This window comes from Rhinoderma darwinii, chromosome 9 (genome assembly GCF_050947455.1).
Source record: "Rhinoderma darwinii isolate aRhiDar2 chromosome 9, aRhiDar2.hap1, whole genome shotgun sequence".
NCBI lineage: Eukaryota > Metazoa > Chordata > Amphibia > Anura > Rhinodermatidae > Rhinoderma > Rhinoderma darwinii.
In genome coordinates, this window is record NC_134695.1 from 106878736 (window position 1) to 106895381 (window position 16646).

General features: G+C 43.2%; 1 protein-coding gene across 2 annotated transcripts in view; it reads right to left on the minus strand.

Moving 5' to 3' along the window:
- Positions 1–16646, minus strand: part of PPP2R5B (protein phosphatase 2 regulatory subunit B'beta) — a 93108-nt gene that overhangs the window by 3768 nt on the left and 72694 nt on the right. For both annotated transcript variants that reach the window (XM_075838744.1, XM_075838745.1), the window contains 6 exons: positions 9950–10058; positions 7754–7807; positions 6491–6541; positions 2894–3013; positions 1930–2057; positions 732–833 (listed from right to left, as the gene is read on the minus strand). In XM_075838744.1, coding sequence (XP_075694859.1) covers positions 732–833; positions 1930–2057; positions 2894–3013; positions 6491–6541; positions 7754–7807; positions 9950–10058 — 564 coding nt within the window. The remainder of the gene's footprint in view (positions 1–731; positions 834–1929; positions 2058–2893; positions 3014–6490; positions 6542–7753; positions 7808–9949; positions 10059–16646) is intronic.

The following is a 16646-nucleotide window of genomic DNA, read 5'->3' on the forward strand; positions in this document are numbered from 1 at the left end:
TCACCTTTTTTGATATAGGCATACATAGTCGCACAGATATATTTTCAAGCGTTTGAAAAAAACACACCCTACATTTAGACTTACATCCAGTGTTACACATATAATTAATTATGAACCCTGACCTCTGACCAATGAGTTTCCTTCCAAGAGCTACGGCCCGCTATGAAAGGTACATTGAGGATTGTTTTTAGTCATTGTGTTTTTAGCCTGAGGAAGAGACCGGTTCGGTCTTGAAATGCGCTGCTTTATTACTTTAAAACATGTAAAAATAAATTCAAAAATACTTTATACTACGGACTACCTCCCTTTCTTTACCATTCGATCTCATCATATGGAAATTTGAGGAAACATCCAAGGTTATTCACAGAGGTTTTCTTCTCTCGCTTTGGATCATATTGCCAACAGAACCTGTGTGGATCTCCGTACGAACCCTGAGCTGCAGCATTCCTATACTTTATATACATGTTAAGGCGTTGTGGGTAAGGAGGCCCATTTCCCTTAAAATATGACTACAGTACATCCTATTGCCTATCAGATTGTATGTATGGGTCTGCACTTCTTTTAATGGTGGGCCATCAGTGAGGGCCACAATGTGCTGATCAATGAGCACAAAGCTCTTTGCGAAAAAGTTGTTGGAAAGCAAGTGGCCCACATAATATTTGCACAGGGACCCTCTGCTATCTGTATCCGCCTCTTAATCTGTCCATAAGATTTCTAGAAAAGGCACTTACTGTTGCCTGTCCAGCTTATATGATGCTGTGAGTTCATCAAAGAGCTTCCCATTCATCTCCATGAAAGTCTTCAAGACATTATATATCAAGGAGACAATTGTTCTAGAAAAATACATACAAACATAGTGAACAAGTGTAGAATGGCAAAACATATGGATACCTAAAATGTAATGCTGCATAGTGTTGCCCTCTGTATACAACAGATTCTAAAAGGTATATGTACCTCCACAGGTTTTATCAGAATAAATTCCCATGTATACCACCATATAAGTTCAGAGTTGAACGGAGCCGTAATATGGCACCCATAGAAGGTTTTTTTTCTCTTGGATTCATATGGCGTATAAGAGAACAAAAATTGTGCCATGTGTTATCGGATGACATATTTTAGGAGAAATGCCTCTAGGAGTGTATACCTCCATAATACGATGCTTTATGGAGGCACCATACAATGGCATGTAGAGTTCTTACGGCTCCATAGTATGGAACTGTAGGGACTACGTGTGCCAATATACAGACTCAGTGCCTTCGGCGGGTTTTCCACGGGACGGATATGCTGCGTAAAAATCACGCAGCGTGTCCGACCTGGAACCCGCAAGACATTTCCGTCAGAAAAATCGCACCACATTGGTGCGATTTTTCTAAAGGCAATTCCGATGCAGAAGAAAGCCGTTCATACTTACCCCCTCCCTCCTCGTACGTCCGCTCCAGCCTTTCGGGATGACATTGCAGGCCATGCGACACTTTAGCGTGTGATTGGCTGCAGAAGGCACATGGGATGCAACATCACCCCAGGAGGCGGAACTACAGGAAAAATTAGGGCGTTCTGGGTAAGTATTACTTTTTTTTCTTCCGGCGTTGCGATTTTTGCAGCGAAAATGCTGCGATTACCCCGCAATTGTTGCAACGCCGGACTTTCTGTTGCGGGTTTTGCATTTTTATTGAATACAATAAGGAAACCCCGCAACGGAAAATCAACAAAAATGCAGCATAAATTGACATGTTGTGGCGTTAAATTCCACACCGCAGGTCAAGTTATTAACGTTTACGCTGCATTTTTTTTCCTCACTGCATGTCCTATTCTTCTGCGGTTTTTGTCCTATAATAAATTGTGCGTTCATGTCCTATAATAACCCATGTATGAATGTAATGTGGGCCTGATATGAGACAGCCTGCTCTTCCCTTCTGGTCCAACACTTACTGGTTCCAATGTTCTTTGGAAACCTGGTACAGGGTGCCAAATATCAGAGGCAGGATAGTGTGACAGTTCTCCTCTATCAGACTAAGGATATACTCATTGTTCCAGAAATAAAGTGCCCGCTCAGCAACCTGAGAGATGATATTAGGAGATATAATAACATCATGATGTAAAAGATAGGAAGAGAGGAAAGAAGGAAATGACAAATAGTGAATAATGGGTGTTACATTTATCTGCTAGTTGGGTATAGATGTGTGTAAACATTGTGCTACTGCAATATCTATCTATCTATCTATCTATCTATCTATCTATCTATCTATCTATCTATCTATCTATCTATCTATCTATCTATCTATCTATCTATTTCCAAACGAATAGGCAGCACTACACAGGACTCCAATTGAGTGAAAAAAAGATTTATTCACCCATACGTCGGTGCAACGTTTCAGCCCACATGGGCCTTTCTCAAGCATGCTTGAGAAAGGCCCATGTCGGCTGAAACGTTGCACTTACGTATGGGTGAATAAATCTTTTTTTCACTCAATTGGAGTCCTGTGTAGTGCTGCCTATTTGTTTGGAAATATATATGTGGGACCGGAGTCTGAGGTCCTAAGGCTTGTGCACACACAACTACGCATATTTTGCATTTATATGTGCTGCTCTTCCTTTTTCTACTCTATCTATCTATCTATCTATCTATCTATCTATCTATCTATCTATCTATCTATCTATCTATCTATCTATCTATCTATCTATCTATCTATCTATCTATCCATCCATCCATCCATCCATCCATCCATCCATCCATCCATCCATCCATCCATCCATCCATCCATCCATCCATCCATCCATCCATCCATCCATCCATCCATCTATCTATCTATCTATCTATCTATCTATCTATCTATCTATCTATCTATCTATCTATCTATCTATCTATCTATCTAAAGAAGGCTTAGATAAATACCTGAAAATGCGGGCTAGAGACACAGTGGGCGATTTGTTTAAAAAGTGGTTCCTGGATCTTAACAAACTGGGATGGTTCAATGACATCCAAAATCTCTTCCAACTCTCCAAGGAACATCACCTGTCAGACAACACCATGAATTATATTGTTAGTGAAATATCAGTTTTTGGTTAAGAAGTCATAGCAATGTAGTCACACTTAGCAGATCAAAGACAGAACCAAGGCTTTGTAAAATTGACCACTTCATTAAGTATAACGTAAGGAAAAGTGACAGAATGCTCCCTGGACTACCTTGAAATTACCGACAGCATAAAATGTGAATTTCATAGACTAGACAAGTAGGTTGCGGAGCTTTCCCTAAACTGAAAGAAAACCCCCAATGCCAATAATTCGATTTTAGAAATAACAAGCAACTAATGTGATGATTATATGTAAATCTACGGCTGTGCGTACAAGTGATATACAAGCGATATATAAGTGATATACGTTTACACATTGCTACTGAAAGGAGTGGTCGCTGAGCTTCAGGCACATCTTGTTGGAACCACTGTTTGCCCTCTGTATTAGACATTACAAGGTGGAGGCAGATTTACACGTGTCACATTGTACCATACGTATAGAGGAATATAAGATCCTTGGATATCCCATATACAATCAATGCAATATTGATTTAACATTAGGATTCTGACAACAAATAGGATGTGCACGGCAGGTGTGCCAGAATAAAGGCTCAATTTGAGCCAGAATTCTGGTGCATTGTCATTAGAAAAATCTGCTCCAATGTTTCTGAAATAAGACTGAACCATCAGGGCACAGGCCAGGCAGTGTTATCACGGAGACTCCCTACCTAAGGGCAACGTAGAATACAGCTTGGGAAAATGAACTTGGGAATATCTAATGTAAACGTATGGGGTGCAGAATTTATAAGCTGATACAAGGAAAGTTGTCAATCACTTTGTGTGGGAAGGGGAAGCGGAAGTGACTGCCCAACCTAATAATAACCTGACATATTTAATTTTGCATTATTCATGCACATTTAAAACAGTTATTATAACTTTTATATGTGACAAATCCTAACTGGTGAGGGCTTGTTAAAAATTGTTCTAGTAGATCATACCGCTCTCTAACCTGTTAAATCGTGCCTCCCGTTATAAAACAACTCTTTATAAAAAGTACAGTTCAATATAAAATACTTTTTAATATATTTTATGAAAGAATTATGCTACCTTCTTCCCTTCTCATGCTGCATACCTCCCACTTCTCTTCACTCAGCCTCTTACCTCTAAGAATCAGTCAGACTTCTCCAGCCTCACACGCAGAAGTTTATGAAGAGGGGAGGAGGGATGAGGAGGCAGCTAATTGATTTATTACTAACTCTAAACAGTAGTAGAGCATTATCTTAGTAGGTATAGCAGAAGTGCTAGATGTAGTAGAGCTAAGAAACTGCAGTTTGTGTGTATCTCTTCCAGCAGCTTTCTCCTTCCCCCTCCCCTCTCCATAGACTTCTATGTTAAAAACAGAAGAGAGCAAGACAGCCTGATAAATTGAGTAAGAATCATATTTCTTTAATAACATATATTACAAAGTTTCTTATATTTACCAGAACTATTCAATGGTAAGAAGTTGTTTTATAATTGGAGATACACTTTAAGGCAACCTTGGTATTGGCCGGATATTTCCTTAAATCAGCAAATCCAAAACAATAGGGTAGATTTATCAGTGTATTTATGGCAGTTTCCTGTCTTAAATACATAGAAAATATGGTGTTCTCGCTGAACACCATATTTATGAAGCCCCTGCGCCACTTTTTACAGTACATGGAATGAATATTATGGTACCACAGACAATGAATATTGGTAATGATATTGCCATTATTAGTCAATAAGGCAAAAAGTAGTTACATTTATGGCTAGCTTTAGTAATCTCTAGAACAAAACAGAAAAACTATAGCTAGCAAAACCTGTTTCCATGGATACCATGGTTGCTAAGGAATGTCAGATATTCACAAGATATCTGCTGCATAGGTACAAATGGTGTGTGATCATCATATGACACTTCCATATAGACCTAAAGTAACTGATTTATAAGTAACAAATGCAAACCCAAGTCCCTGAAAGAAAGTCATGCAGACGACAGCATTATAACACAAATTATTATTTTTTTGTCATCACTAGACCAGGTTCACACACACATTTTTAATGCAGTTTTTGGCTCAGTTTTTTTGAGCCAAAGTCAAAAGTGTATCTAAAAGGAAGGAAAGGTATAAAGAAAAGACTGATGCATCTCAGTTGTTTGTCTCTGCCTGTTTTTGGATCAAAAACTCATCTGTACAAAACTCTTCAGTCTAAGTACAAAGATATAAATGTGATGGGGTAATATTACCTGGTGCCCTAAAATGGCGGATCTATGGCAGAGGGGCACAGCTGGAGGGCACCAGGTAATATTACTCCATATACTCCATCACATTTAAAAAGTACTGTCCGTTTTTTTTTGCGGAGCCATACACTAGAATGGTGAGACAGACTGCAAATACTGCAAGAATAGGACCTGTTCTCTAATAAAAAAAGATTGTGTAATTGGCGCCATATAAATTAATGGTTCAGTTTGCTATCGGCAAAAATTGTCCTCTTCTACCTTTGTTTCAGTCTACATATAGTGGTGCACTGCGGGTAGAACTTTTGAGGGCACTAAATTTCACAGTATGGGTAGCAACAGGCCTGTCACTAAACAGGGGGCAATGTGGCTCGCTATTTGTGGAGGCACTGTGGCTAATCCCTGTTGAAATCTTACTGTGACTTAAATTATTTCTGTGTAATATATTGTCAGTATAAAGTTTGCACTTCTTTTAGTATTTTGTGAAAGGTAAAAGGCAGGCAGTCGCAAGTGGTATCAATAGTGGCTTTTATCCCCACAGTAGTCACTAATGCGAGTGTCTGTTAGTAGTACATTCAAACACAACTGAGTCTTGGGCTTCTTAATAGGGTCAGGGACAGAAAAGGAGGAAAGTTATATTGTTGTCTTTCCTATGTATGGGTATAAGGGCAAATGTGCCTGCTCTGGCATCCCTGTGGTTCCTTAGCTTTTAAAGGGAACCTGTCAGTAGGTTTGGAGCCACTAAACCACCAGAATGCCGTTATACAGCTGGGATTTAGTGTTCCAAACCTGCCCACATCAAAAATGTCTGTTTTGGGAATAGTTAGCAAACTAAATTACACCATACCGTGAGGAGTCCGGGTAAAGAATCCAGTGGCATCGAGGCATGCGCATTGTACACATGAAGCCTAGGTCAGTACTCCTCGCTTAACTGTGCATGCGCAATGTACTGTACTCAGCTTCATGTGCACTGCGCATGCTCCAGATGTCGCGTCCGGGCTCATCCCGGTAACTTATAAGTTACTTTAATTATTATTCCCAAAGCCGGATCCGGTTTAGAACACTAAACGCCAGCTGCATAACGGCATGATGGTGGTTTAGTGGCTCCAAACATTGTAACAGGTTCCCTTGCCATCTTTTGATTTGTGCTGTAGTCTCAATTGCATTTGCATTCTCCTTTTCTATATGTATTCGGCCTTTATAATATCTTAAACATTGACTTACCTCTTTTTGGGTACAGGTCTTTGGCCAATACTTTAGTAAACCTCGAATTACCTGCAAAAAAAGAATTTATTACACCTGAAGTTATTCTCATGAACAAAAGAACATATTTAATTGTTCTGTTTAGCTGATATCAGTCGGTGACCGTATTCAGTTAGTGTCAAGGGAAATGTTCAATAGGTGGGAATAAGTCTAAGGGGTTTGCGTATTTTAAGAGGGCTGGATATTTGTTAAGGAACAGAGATGAAATTCAGTGTTAATTATGCTTTGTTTTGACATCAATAAAGGAAGAACAGCATATAAATGCTGCAAAAATAAAGCATGCTACAAAGAAAAAAATGCAATATTAAAACGTATTCCCCCTTAAAGGCTATTCCTATCTTAGCAAAAAATGAGCATTATGGCCCATCCATTCTAGCGATCAGTGAGGGATCCAGAGGTCGGATTCCCACCAACCAGCAAGTGATGACATATCCTAGCGATATGCGTGAATGAAACTTAAAAAAAAGCCCATTCACTACTGCTGTGTGAAAAACACAGTGGATAAACGTAAAGAAACCTGCCCAAGTGAATATACCCTTGTGTACATTACTCTTCTTATGTTTATATAGATACAAACCCAGCATATGTGTGAGCACACAACCTTACAGGAGCAGAGGCCAGTATGATCAGAACGTGTTTACAGTCTCTGGATATAAAAAATTTTTCTATAACTTTTTTTTAACTTCATATAATAACTAAATCTTATAGACAGGACCTTAAGTTTGGTGGAGGCCCGTGGGCCAAAAATTTGGTGGGAGCCCACATCCTACCTCTGGAGCCTGGTCCACCCCCTATTGCACTAACAGAAGGCAGAGGGGGCCATGCATGCACATGACCCTCTCCACTGAAGTCTATAGGACAGCCGAGCCAGCAACACTCACTCGGGCCCACCTCTCCACCTCTGAGATGAGAAATGTGTACACTACAAATATAAATAGCTCCTTTGCACCCACCGGACAACTATTCTCCTGATCTGGTTGTAATTTTTACATCTGGATCAGAACAAGCATGTGGAGAGTAAAGGCCCTCCAGGTTCCTAATATGGTAGAGGCCCCGGGCAAGTGCCCTGTGTGCCATCCCTGTAAAACAGCTCTGCCTATACAAGACTACAGAACCCCGTTAATATCTCACTTGATCACTGTGTTATAGTACAAACAAATACAAACTAACAATACAGATACTGATTAAAGACTGAAGTAAGAGAGATAAAACAATGGTACTTACATGCTCTGTTAATGAGGAGTCTTTTTCCAGGAACTGAACGGCACAATAAGCAAGCTGAGAATAGAATATATCAGCTGTTGTTAGTTTCAAATTCTTCCACACATGAAAAAAGAAAAATGGCTTTCCAAATGAAAATGAATTGGGTGGAGGCCTCCCTCCAGATAGACTCATTTGTCCAACGCTACGATGAAATCTGGGAAACCGTCATAATGCTTCTACCTCAACACATCCATTCAAGATTGTTTTAAGCTGACAACCTGGTTCCAGGTAAGGATCTAAAAGTGTGATGACCTTATCTCGTATAAGAAACTTATAGTATATACCAAGTGGAAGTTTCACGCCACACACCATCATGATGGGATTCAATCAATTATCTAGGTCTGAGATTCCACATTACATTTCATTATTAGTTTTTTCATATTGTCATCGGGCTGCCACCTTAAATACTGTAAGATGATAAGGTTGGGAAACAAATGTTGATACTTTTTCTCTCATTTATATTCATTCTCATTTAAGGATATATACTGCCTTGTTTTCCTCTCCAATCCCCTTTCCGCAAGCCCCCTCCATTCAAGCTTAAAGAGGCTCTGTCACCAGATTTTGCAACCCCTATCTCCTATTGCAGCAGATCGGCGCTGCAATGTAGATAAGATTAACGTTTTTAAGTTATGACCATTTTTGTATTTATGCAAATGAGGCTTGCAAAAGTACAAGTTGGCGTGTTTAAAGTAAAAGTCCAACTGGGCGTGTATTATGTGCGTACATCGGGGCGTGTTTACTACTTTTACTAGCTGGGCGTTCTGATGAGAAGTATCATCCACTTCTCTTCACAACGCCCAGCTTCTGGCAGTGCAGACACAGCGTGTTCTCGAGAGATCACGCTGTGACGTCACTCACTTCCTGCCCCAGGTCCTGCATCGTGTCAGACGAGCGGGGACACATCGGCACCAGAGGCTACAGTTGATTCTGCAGCAGCATCGGCGTTTGCAGGTAAGTCGATGTAGCTACTTACCTGCAAACGCTGATGCTGCTGCAGAATCAACTGTAGCCTCTGGTGCCGATGTGGCCGACACGATGCAGGACCTGGGGCAGAAAGTGAGTGACGTCACAGCGTGATCTCTCGAGAACACGCTGTGTCTGCACTGCCAGAAGCTGGGTGGTAACGAACAGAAGTGGATGATGCTGATTCGTCAGCATCATACACTCCCATTCTTAACGCCCAGCTAGTAAAAGAAGTAAACACGCCCCGATGTACGCACATAATACACGCCCAGTTGTACTTTTACTGTAAACACGCCCAGTTGTACTTTTGCAAGTCTCATTTGCATAAATACAAAAATGGTCATAACTTGGCCAAAAATGCTCGTTTTTTAAAAATAAAAACGTTACTGTAATCTACATTGCAGCGCCGATCTGCTGCAATAGCAGATAGGGGTTGCAAAATCTGGTGACAGAGCCTCTTTAAAGTCATCACAAAATACCACTGTGTGCCTCTATTTAAAAACTGTAGGCACATGAAGGTAAAGTATGGGCCAATAGCAGACTATGGGGCTGTATTACATACCATTCAACACAGTAGATAATACAGCCGTTTGTATAAGGCCTTATTTAAAGAGTTGCTGACAGACAATATCTAAACTCCAACCACCTACCACCAGGACATCAATGCACTGATCATATGGTGATGTCTCTCAGTGCTCTTAGCCAGAGAGGAAAGAAGAATAAGGCTATGTTCACACGCTTAACAAAAAACGTCTGAAAATACGTAGCTGTTTTCAAGGGAAAACAGCTCCTGATTTTCAGAAGTTTTTTAAGCCACACGCGTTTTTTGCTGACATTTTTGGAGCTGTTTTCCTATAGAGTCAATGAAAAACGGCTCCAAAAACGCCTCAAGAAGTAACATGCACTTCTTTTTTGCGGGCGTTTTTTTATGCGGCCGCTTTTCAAAACGGCCCCGTAAAAATACGCCCCATCGGAACAGAACGCCGTATTTCCCATTGAAATCAATGGGCAGACGTTTGGAGGCATTCTGCTTCCGATTTTGTCGGCCGTTTAGGGCCCGAAAAATGGCAGAAAATAAGCCGTGTGAACATACCCTGACAGGGACTAGTGCTAGGACTAGTGATACAAAGAAAATAAAATCTCTTCTCCCTTGATAGAGAATGCAGTAAATTCTTAGCTATTCACGTCTCTTACCTGTGCATGAAATATAGAAAGGGATTTTGCAGAGTGCAGTGGTATCAATACTCGGACGAGAAACTGCTTGTGTTCAGATTTTAGAGGTAAAGCAAATCCATTGATGATACTGTACAACATGAAGAAAACTCAGTATATATTAAAGAAACATGAATCCACCTATAGAGACATTTATTACCTATATACTGGATAGGTGATAAATATTAGATGAGTGGGAGACCGAACTGATCACTAGAATGGAGGACCCCACTCCTCCTCCCCAAACCTCACTGCACGACAGTGCAACGGAGGAATTTGAATGGAGCGGTGGTCGAGCAGTCACGCTGCCGCTCAATTCAAACTTTATGGGAGTGACGGAAACAGCCAAGCTCTGCACTAACATATTATAGAACTTCAAGCAATTTACTGAAATACATCTATTACCTACTGAGCTCCAGCAACTAAATGCATGGATACACTTAAAGGAATCATGGACACACCATTAGGAAAACTGAACATACAAACATAAGACAGGACATTTTGGACATTTTGGAAAAACACTATTAAAATGGTTTCCAGGAGATATTAAACAATTATTAGATTGTGAATTTTTGAAAAACAGGTAAAATCACTACAAAATTGCAGCATAAAATTAGTTTTGACAACAACGTGTGAACACACCCTAAACATTCATGATTCAACAGACCAGCTCAATTCTTTGCAGGTGGGAGGATTATAAGCCCCTGCCAGACACATAGCCTCTTATCTTAGGGAAACAATGCATTCAAACATATAAAGTCCAACCTATCCCATCTAATAATTTATTTTTCTCCAACATCAAACATTGGGCTATGGTCAGCTGATCTCACCAAAATTGGCAGAATCTGTTATTACTTTTTGAAACTTTCTGGGTAGCTTTACTTTTTGAAGAATATAAATAGCATAACAAGTATAAAAGTAAAAAAAACAAACAAACAGATTAGCAGAGATGAACAAACATTAAAGATGTTTAAAACGGGGGGGGGGGGGGGGGGGGGGGGGGGGGCGTGGCCAGCTACTGATGTGAGAGGACGTGTGTGGCGATAGCTCCGGGCCGGCATCCTGTATTATATCCTCCTGACGGTACTGTACTCCGTGAAATTTGCCAAAATTCCTTACCAGCTGCGTCGGAAGGGAAGGACATCTTCCAAGAAAAAGATGAGTCCGCCTAAAGCGATGGACGCGGCGGAAAAGCTGAAATCATATGCCCGCGTGGTGATCCAAGTTGGCGCCGGCGGGAGCTCTGCTGGGCAGGCCGCGGCAGTGGCAGGGACAGCCACCCCTGTTTCCTCGGAACAGGATGCGGGAATCACGCTGCAGGAGGCATCGGATAAGCTGCTGACAGCCATCATTGAGACACGCACGACACTCACGGCTAAGATAGATGAGGTTAGAGTGGACGTGGGCCTATTGAGGCAGGACCTGCAGAATGTGCGGGAGAGAGTCACGGAGACGGAGGGCAGGATTTCGGCCTTGGAAGATCTTACTGCTAATATCCCTGCGGCTATTCAAGATCTGCACCGTAAAGTTGATCTGTGGCGCCAGAAAGCCGACGATTTGGAAAATAGATTGCGCCGCAATAATCTCCGCATTGTGGGGTTGCCGGAGAGGGCAGAGGGGCAGAGATCTGGAGAATTTGTGGAGAAATGGCTGAAGGAGACCTTCCCAGCTGCATCATTGTTGCTGGCGTATGCGGTAGAAAGGGCGCACAGGGTCCCAGCACGATTACCACCTCCGGGTGCTCCCCCAAGACCTCTGCTTGCTCGGATGTTGAACTGCAAAGATCGGGACACGGTTCTGCTGGAAGCTCGGAAGGCCGGAGGGATCCGATTTGAAAATGCTTCTGTGTCCATATATCCGGATTTTTCTCCTGATTTGCAGAGACAGAGAGCGTCTTATGTCCCTATCAAGCGCCGGCTTCGGGACCTGCAGATTCCTTATTCGATGGCATATCCGGCTAGATTGCGGGTTGTGGATGGAGATAGAGCCATATTCTTTACGGATCCAACTGAGGCGGAAGAATGGCTTACGAGAAAGCATAGGCAATCTCTCCGACGATGAGTGCTGTGGCTGTGCAGGATGGGAAGTTGTTTCCGACATATGGAACTCATGGATACCCCATATTGCTTATATTACAGAAGTTCCAGTTGAAAGTATCCTTATAAGATAATGATGTGATGATGTACCATATTATCTGCAACATGTTATGGGGGGCATGAGGGCCCTGTTATAAGCTGGGCAGTTTAATCCCCATAGTCTCATCCTTATATGTTCTAAATAGGAGGGATGGGGGACCGATAATATGCGTCAGGTATTAAAATGTCTTTATAAATACCTGGGGATGCTGGCTGGGAGAAACGCTATACCTATACAGATAGTGTAATTGCGGCAGAAATACGCTAGCCGTAGAAACTACCCCCTAGAGTATAGGCTACAAAGGTTTGCTCCTGTTGAGCAATGTTTGGTTTTGAGGGTGTTATGAAGGATATTGAGTCAACTCACATTACCGCAGAAATCGGCATTGATATTGCACACCTACGAGTCATGGAGGGTACTGTATACGGGAGTGGGACAATTGTCACTCAGGGGTTGGGGGGTAGGCTCCAGGGCAATGGTGCTCCAATATGTGTTAACAGTATGAAATGGCAGGATTATGGTTAATGTCCTGGAATGTCCGGAGAATGGGGTCTCCTGAAAAGAGGCATATGATATTCGCTACTGTGCGGGGACAGCGTCCACATTTAACGTGTCTACAGGAAACACACATGACACCGGATACTGTGTCGAGTCTGAATAAGCCCTGGGTACAGTGGGTGGGACATGCCTCGCACACCTCTTTCTCCAGAGGGGTGGCCATCTTAGTGCACGTAGAGCTTCGTTGGAAATTGCTACAATCCAATATGGACCCGGAGGGGCGGTACATTTTTTTACATGCGGTCCTAGATGACTGACCATATGTGATCTTGGGGATGTATAATCCTCCACCAGCCTCACTGGCAATAATCCAGGAAGCCGTCCGATTTGTATCAGCACACCCGGGGGTTCGAGTGATCATGATGGGGGATTTCAACTTGGTTATGGACCCAGGTATAGATAGACTGCAGGGGAATGGGAGTAGAGGTCCTGGAAGCCCCACTCAGTTGAACCTGCTGGTAAAGGAAATGGGATGGATAGACTTGTGGAGGGTGACACATGAAGGGATCAGAGAGTTCACATGTCACACCCCGCAATACAATGCTCTGTCCAGAATTGATTATATATTTGGATCACATGCGGTTTTCCAGGAGGTGGATTCTGTGGATCATTTACCGAGGGGGATCTCGGATCATAGCCCGATCTTATTGACATTAAAAAGGCCACAGGTAGGCAGAAGGGGGATGGGTAAAATACACCCGTTTTGGCTTCAGCTCATCTAACAAAATGATCGCGTACCGGAACAGTTATCAATATTTATAGAAGCGCATGCTCAGATGGAAAATCGGTCACTGGTGTGGGATACCCTCAAGGCCTATTTGAGGGGTTGTCTCCGATCCTCCATATCCTATGTAAAACGAGCTTCCGCCCTGCAGGAGGAGGACTTAGCATATCAATGTTCACAGGCGGAAGGGGCATTTGTTCAAGATCCCACACCAGCTAACCGGAATGCATGGCTGGATTTGGGTAGACAGTATTTACAAGTCTTGAGGGATAAGACGTCGCGTAGTTTATTCTTTAGAAAACAATCTCATTTTGAATTGGGCAATCAATCGGGTAAAATTCTGGCACATATGGTGCGGAACAGTTCTAGATCCCCCCCGGTGATGGGTATAGCGGGGCCTGGAGATAGGATCTACACCTCCCCGGGAGAGGTTCTCGAGCAATTTACACAGTTTTATGATCAGCTGTATGCTTCAAAAGTTGATTATAGGATGGAGGAGATGGAGAGGTACTTGGATGGAATATCGTTTCCTACATTGACAGCGGAGGGGGTGGCATTGCTTGAGGCTCCATTTACGGTAGATGAGATTTTGGAGGGAATGGCTTCATTGGCTAAGGGGAAGGCTTCAGGGCCGGATGGTATTCCCCTGGAGGTATATCTACAGTATGGGGAGCTGCTGGCCCCCCAATTGTTGGCCCTATTTGAACATAGCTATCGGAGTTCTGCTCTTCCGGAATCCATGTGTGACGCCACCATAATTGTGTTGCTGAAGCCAGACAAAAAACCAGATGAATGTGGTTCATATAGACCGATCTCGCTGCTGACAGTGGATTACAAAATCTTGACTAAGATGTTAGCTAATAGGCTATGCAGAGTGATAAAGGAGATCATCCATTCAGACCAGTGTGGCTTTATACCCGGCAAGTCCACCTCAAAGAATATTAGGCGGGTACAGGTGGTGACGCAGATTGGATGGGAGGAGCAGCAGGACTGGGCGGTGGCATCTCTGGACGCGGCAAAGGCATTTGACTCGGTAGAATGGCCTTATCTGCTGGCAGTGCTGCGAAGATTTGGGTTTGGGGAAGGATTTATTAATTGGGTCTCCTTGTTGTATAAATCTCCACGAGCGCAGGTGTTGGTGAATGGGGCCCTGTCCCCTTCCTTTGGCCTCCATAGGGGCATGAGGCAGGGGTGCCCACTTTCGCCACTTCTCTTTGCATTGGCCATTGAACCACTGGCTCTTAACATCAGGAGGGATCCTGCATATATGGGAATTAGAATAGGGGATAGTGAGGACCGGATAGGGTTATATGCGGATGACATGGCGTTGTTTATGGCGAACCCCAATGCCACCCTTCCTAGGGCCATTTCCCTCATTAATGTTTTTGGAAGATACTCAGGGTTACTAATTAATTGGTCCAAATCGTATCTGATGCCTTTGAGGCAGGATAACTGTGGATGGGGCGCTCAATTTTGCGGACTGCCAGTAAGACCAGAGTTCAAGTACTTGGGGATTAATATTGCCAGGGATAGCTCTAGATCGTATGGGTTAAATGTAGCACCCGTGGTCACGTATCTAAGGGACAAAATACAGGTGTGGAAAGGCCTGCCTTTGTCAGTGGCAGGACGCGTCAATCTATTAAAGATGATAGTATTGCCGAAGTTCTTGTACGTGTTGGAGCATATGGATGTGCTGGTGCCTAAAAGGTTTTTTAAAATAATAAACTCGTTGTTCATGCCGTTTGTTTGGGGGGGGGGGGGAGATCTAATCTCAAGCTGTCGATTCTACAAAGACCTAAAGATGAGGCTGGGGCTGCGTTACCGGATGTTTTTCTATATTACTTGGCGGGTCAGCTCAGGTACTTGATCTCTTGGGTCTCCCCCCCCTAAAGACTAATGCTGAGTGTCATCTAGCCTTGGTACTGGGCTTAAAAACCTTGTGGCCGATACTGGAGCCGCATGATTTCAGACACCGCTCCCTGTTACCCTTATATAAGTTGGCCAGACGAGTCTGGCAACAGGCTAAAGATCTACTGGGGTTTGTGGGGGTGGTGGCGGAGAGCCCGCTGTGGGATAACCCGAGCTTTTCCCATCTGCACGGGATGGTGGGGAAACGTTACTGGGCCTCTAGAGAGGTAGCCGCTCTGTCACAATTGCTAACGGAAGAAGGGTCGGTCATGACGGTGAGTGAGATTCGGGCAGCATTCAATATACCGCCAGGGGATGAATTATATTGCATACAGCTCCATCATGCTCTATTAGCACAATTCCCATTGAACTCTGTGACGTACTCTAGTTGTGATTTGGTGGTGAGGTTGAACAAGCCGTTTACAAGAGGTGTAGTTTCCCAAATATATTCTTTTCTAATGGAGGCTAAAATGCGAATGGAGCCCCTGGGGGCTGAGGATAGGTGGCGTGCATTAATTCCACAACTCACAGCGGAGGAATGGAGGGAGGCACAGGGCTCCCATTTGCTGGTTTCCCCAGCGGCAAATAATAAACTAGTGCAACTGTTCATCATCCACCAATGTTATTTAACGCCCGTAAAGTTACATCGTATGGGAAGAATGGAGTCCTCACAATGTCATAGGTGTGGAGAGATACGGGCAGACTTTATACACCTAATGTGGGGTTGTCATTGGATTCTTAGCTTTTGGGAGGAGGTGGTTGCATTATTAACGGCAGTGATGGGGAGGACGATACCTTGCAGGCCGGAGGTGTGTCTACTCGGACTGCTAAATGAGGAGCAATGGTCAATATATGAGAGGATTTTTCTCAGAGAAACACTATTTATGGCAAGGAAGTCGGTGGCCATGAGATGGATGGCGGATAGGACCCCGACAGTAGCGCAATGGCGTAAATTGGTCAATGACATGCTTCCATTTGAGAAAATAGTGTATAAACACCGGGGAAAACCGGCTAAATTTGATCTGATCTGGGAAGGTTGGTGCTCATCGAATCTCACTCACTGTACAGTCCAAGGGCTTTCGGCTGCTCTGGCACAAGCTGGGGGTGAGAGCAGGTAAAAGAATCGGGAGGAGGACACGTCCAGGTGCTTCGATATATGACGTACGAGATGATTGGGGCGTTATGGCAGAATAGTGAAATTGGGGCGTATTCCTATTTTCATGATGTACTGTAATAAAAGTAGGGTTGGATTGACTTGATCACCCTGTACTATGTATATGTGGTCTGCGAACCATGGGTTAATATCATGGATACCTGCGAGTATACCCTTTGTATATATTGAATCTTCTGACA